The 4,960-nt window shown below is 28.9% G+C and overlaps 1 protein-coding gene across 1 annotated transcript; it reads right to left on the reverse strand.

Moving 5' to 3' along the window:
- Window positions 1–278: 278 nt before the first annotated feature.
- On the reverse strand, window positions 279–3,331 carry LOC114185552 (cationic peroxidase 1-like). Its single transcript, XM_028073348.1, has 4 exons — window positions 3,054–3,331; window positions 1,682–1,873; window positions 1,405–1,570; window positions 279–829 (listed from the first exon to the last, which is right to left on the reverse strand). The coding sequence occupies exons 1-4, from the start codon at window positions 3,288–3,290 to the stop codon at window positions 444–446; spliced, it is 981 nt and encodes a 326-aa protein (XP_027929149.1). The 5' UTR covers window positions 3,291–3,331; the 3' UTR covers window positions 279–443.
- Window positions 3,332–4,960: the final 1,629 nt, after the last annotated feature.

The raw sequence follows: 4,960 nt of genomic DNA on the forward strand, positions 1-4,960 counted from the left end.
AAGACTAGCGATTTTGATTGTGTTTTAACATCTAAAGAAAAACTATTTAATAACTCAATATTAATATTTTTTTTAATTTAAACTAATAATATATATTGTTAAAATACGTTGTAAAAGTAAGTGTTTCTTCAATTTTGGTGTGTGAAATTATTATTTTATTTTCCGATTCCCCTTCTAACATTGTAACATTTTCTTCTCGATCGACTTTTTTTGTCATACGATTGCAGACATGAGCGATGAAATTTTAGGACAAGAAGGGGTTGGTACCAACCTCTTTCTTACATTAATAGTCGAAACATTCTGACATTAATATTCCGATATTACATTATCATCATTACAATTAAGGAATCATTTGCTTTGCTCCTAAACTGCAATGGCTACAATATCTAAAATAGCCCATAATTTTGACTTATATATAGTAGAATAGAAGAAGGCCAAAAACCTTAGTTGGTCTTCCTGCAGTTGGTTCTGATCTGGCCACTGGAGCCAGTGAGTGGGCTAAGGTTTCCCATTTTAACCATTGCATTGGCAAAGTCAGTTTTGAAAGCTGCAGGGTTGGTGCTATAAGCATTTACTTGAGAGTCGGTGGATCCTCCATTGAAAAGCTCTTGGTCTGAGTGCAGAAGACCCTTCTTGCTCTGCAAATTCTTGAAGTATGCATTGTCAAAGGTGTTTGGGGTGGTCGTGTCTAGAGGGGACAACGTGCTGTCACCACCTGTGCTAGGACAATTTGCTTGCAACGATGTTGCAAAAGAGGAATCTATGTTCGTGTCGTTGTAAATCCTTCTTCTGAAAGTTACGCACCTCGCTTGCCCAATTGTGTGCGATCCTAAATAGGGTTTACAAACAAATAAAGTTCATGTATAAGCATTATAAAATCAGTTTTATGTTTAATTCTCCACAAGAAATGTGTTTTACTTAGAACTCGTTTGTGATTTGCTTTAAAAAAACATGGTTTTTTTCTCTCTTAATTTGTTTGTCCTTTAAGTATATTTTAAAGTGTTCTATATGTAACTAAAAATGGTTGTTTTTGAGTATATTTTCTAAAGCTTATCTTCTGAATACTTAAAGAAAAAAATAAAGAAAGATGAGAAAACAGCTCTTACCCGTCTCTATTTTTTAATTTTAAAATATCTATTTTATACGTAACTTTAAAAAATTCATAGCTTTGACTGAGAGATTAATTATTGAATAGTGTGAAAAGCATCCTATTTAAAAAAATTCTTAAAAAAGTGAGAAGAGAATCAAATTATAATAACCGACCCTTATCATCACTCGCAGTTTCACTACATGAAATAATAACCTATACTCCCAAGTCCCATTTGAATTGAACTAATAATAATTTTATTTTTAAATATGAACAAAAAAATGTGTCATAAACAGTTTCAGATATAGCTATATTACCTGAGAGAGCAACTAGTTCTTTAGCTGTAAAACCTTTGTTGGAGAAAGAAGAGATGAGAGCACTTAAGCTTGAAGAGGGACCAGGCAAGTCTGAGTTAGCAGAACTTAAACTTGCAGTGGTTGAGTCTCTTCTACCCAGTGGCACAGTCCAACTAGCTCCACCAAGCTGAAAATTACATTAAATTAATTTTTTCATTATATCCATGTTTTTCATTACTCTATTAATTAATAATTAATATCTTAATTTAGATTCAAATATATTTACAAATATACTTACTGCAACTACTGAGTCTCTTGCTGCTACGGTAAGTATATCAGCACAAGAAACAACACCGGGGCATAAACTCTCCACCTTAGACTTTATGGTGTCTATTACATCAAAGCCTCTGAGGGAATTAGCGTTGGGACCCGCTGTTTTCTCACCTGTGAAACTTGATGTATCATCCAAGAGAACTGAAGCATCACATCCCTGCACAATAATAACAACCATATTAGGTATGAACACAATGACAATTATACATTTTACAAATCCATTTAATTATTATTTGTATAATTGAACGATTGCCAAGTTTTCTCTTACTGTTTATGCTGAATGATTTGGACTTCGTCTCACATCACTTTGTTACCATAAAAGTCAACTTTTAGCTATCAAAAGTGACGTTAAATTTCTATATGAAATTTATTTATTCTAATGGGTTGATCACTTCATATAATAGTAAACAAAACGTATTAAATGTATGTATTGTTGATGTTGATGTTCTACTACAAAAGAAATGACATTTTATCTTTTATCTTGGAAATTACTATATTAATGTCAATTTTGATTGAACAATTATACTAAAAATACTTACCATTTAACCGAAGTGTTTTTCTTTTTTTAAAAAAAAAAGCAGAGTCAAATCTTATGAGTATTTGCCTTACTTTTCTAAAGACATGAAAAAATTCGGATCCTTTTCGTGTGAAACCGAACACTATTTGGAGTAATATAATATATCATTGACCTATGATTAGTTAAATTATATTACCTAACATAGTAATTACCCAACATTAATTTAAATGTTACTTTTGTCAAATCACATAAGATACAATACAATATTAGGCAAATTTCCTGATAAAGTGTTGGGTGGTTTACTCTATAGGCAAATAAATATTTTTGCTAAATACTACAGAAGAAACCAAACTCAAGCTCAATTAGAGTGAATTTACTTACATAAATTTATAATCAATGAATAAAATAATTTAAAATAAATCTCGCAAAACTTAAAATTAAAAGTAGTTTTTTCATAAGAATTATCTTCAATTTAAAAGAATCCATGTTAGTAAAACTCGAATTAAAATGTTACTTTTGTTATATAAGCAACTCTTAATATCTCTATTTTTAAGCATGTGCTATGTGAACTTTTATCATGACTCTATAGTAATATGTATGTCAAAAGAAAAGAGAAAATTTGTGAACCTGTCATATATATTTTGTTTTCAGTAACAAAATGATTAATTTTTGTGCATGAGAAAAACACGTGCATGTATATTTATATTAATTAAATAAATGCAATATATATAGTAGGTTAAGCCTTCAAGCATGTATATATGGTAGGAAAGAGCAAGCAAAAAAACAAAAGAAAAAAAGAAGAAAGTAAAAGTTGACTTGCTTGAACAAAGCAATCATGGAAATGAAGACGAAGCAAGGAAGCTCCCATGCGACGATCGTTGTTAACAGCAGACACGACTTCTGTTTTAATGGTTGAAAGTGCATTAGGACACGTTTTTGCATAAAAGGTAGCGGATAACTGGGCTGAGACTATCCCTATGAGGGAAAAGAGTAAGAAAAAACGAACTACGATATTCGAAGTGTTCATGGCGATTGTAGTTTTGAAACTGAAGAACATAAACTAAGAAGATAGGGTTTATGAGTAGTGTTTGCATGAGGTGGTATTTATATATGAGATTTATGTTAGTTTAGTTCGTATTTGCTTCTAAAAGTCAACATGTGCAGCCATAGTGGATTTATTAAGAAAGTGTGATGTATGTGTGGTAGGTGTTATCTAGTGTTAATCGTTGAGTTTCATATATTTTTTAGGCTGAAAAGCTTAGCTGTATTTTTCCCATAAATATTGAATATTGTAAAATGTGACCCATTTCGGAGAAAAATTTTAAAATTGTGTGGTTTTGTTGTCCCCTCCCTGTTTCCAATATACATATTTTAAAATAAAATGTTTTCTAATGAATTCGATGATGTCCGAATCGAGTTTAAGATCCTTACCGTTATTTAACTCATATCATTGACCAAAAAAGAAAGAAACAAGAGAAAGAAAATAAGTATATAGTGAAATCATAAAGAAAAAAACGTGGGAAACGTCTACAATAATGGAAAAGTTTAATCATAAAACTAAATTTGATAATCACAGTAAAAAAGTTAAAGACTTTTTAACACAAATAAAGTGAAACTTTACATTTATAGTAGTATTGGAACACTATATCCCTCTCTAGTGCTACATAAATTTTTATCTATAAGATGTACGATAATTGAACAAATTTAAAACCAAAATACTAAAAGAAGACATTGATCAACTGTGTCGTTGAAATCTTTTTATACACTTCTAAAAGAAATTTAAGTATTAAATCAGTTTTAAAATGTTATTTGTTAACTTACATATTTATTTTAAAAACTGTGTCAGTAAATGTTAGGAATTTAAGTATGAGTTAAAATTTTCACTTTAAATGAAAATGAAAATGAAAAAATTTGACAAATATATAAGAGAGAAAAAAAAAACAAGACCTACAAATATTACATCTAAAATTTTATATTAGAAGTAGTGATACGTCTCTTATATAAACAATTCATATTTCAGCAGTGGTCTTCCTACTCTATTCTAATAAAAAAATTTAACAGTGCTATTAAAATCTAGTCTCAGAGTAGAAAAACAAAATTGAGTGATATATACGAAAAATACGATCCACTTTAAAGGTGGTGGATTTCTCTTATGTATCCTTGTAAAGAATTTATTTTAATAAAAGCTAATTATGTGTAAAAATTCCTCATTTAATCATGCACATAATCATTTATATCGTCTCTGGTTTAATATATAATTTCCAAGAACAGGTTGAAGTAGTTAATTTGAAGTCCAAAAGACATGGATTACATAGATAAAGTTGTAGGTCTCATTAAAAATTAACGTCGTTTTTATCTAACTCTTTACTACAATAATTATCTCTTAAGTATTACTTTGACAATATCATAACTATACTATCAAATTAATAAAGGAAATATATTGTTGTATATCAGATTTAATTATTATTTGTTTTAGTTCTTATACATTTTTTTTTTAACTTAACTAAGTCTGTATCTTTGTAAAACAAATTTGATGTGACTCATCCATTAATTTGACGTTATTGTATTTGAAAATATCACTTATCAAAATATAGATATTTTTATTTGGAAGATGACACTTATCAAAATAAAAAAATTCTAAAACATTACAAAATTTTTGAAACATAATCAATTTAGACGTTGTTAACATTAATTTAACAAAATGGATAAGTGTTTTCATAAATTAAA

This window comes from Vigna unguiculata, chromosome 5 (assembly GCF_004118075.2).
Source record: "Vigna unguiculata cultivar IT97K-499-35 chromosome 5, ASM411807v1, whole genome shotgun sequence".
Taxonomy (NCBI): Eukaryota; Viridiplantae; Streptophyta; class Magnoliopsida; order Fabales; family Fabaceae; genus Vigna; species Vigna unguiculata.

Bases quoted from the DNA above. Each gene is read 5' to 3' on its own strand.
- LOC114185552 (XM_028073348.1), bottom strand. From the start codon at position 3,290: ATGTTCTTCAGTTTCAAAACTACAATCGCCATGAACACTTCGAATATC. The intron at 1,571-1,681 runs GTAAGTATATTT...TGTAATTTTCAG, and splicing joins CAAGAGACTCAGTAGTTGCA to CTTGGTGGAGCTAGTTGGAC. The intron at 830-1,404 runs GTAATATAGCTA...AACCCTATTTAG, and splicing joins AGAACTAGTTGCTCTCTCAG to GATCGCACACAATTGGGCAA.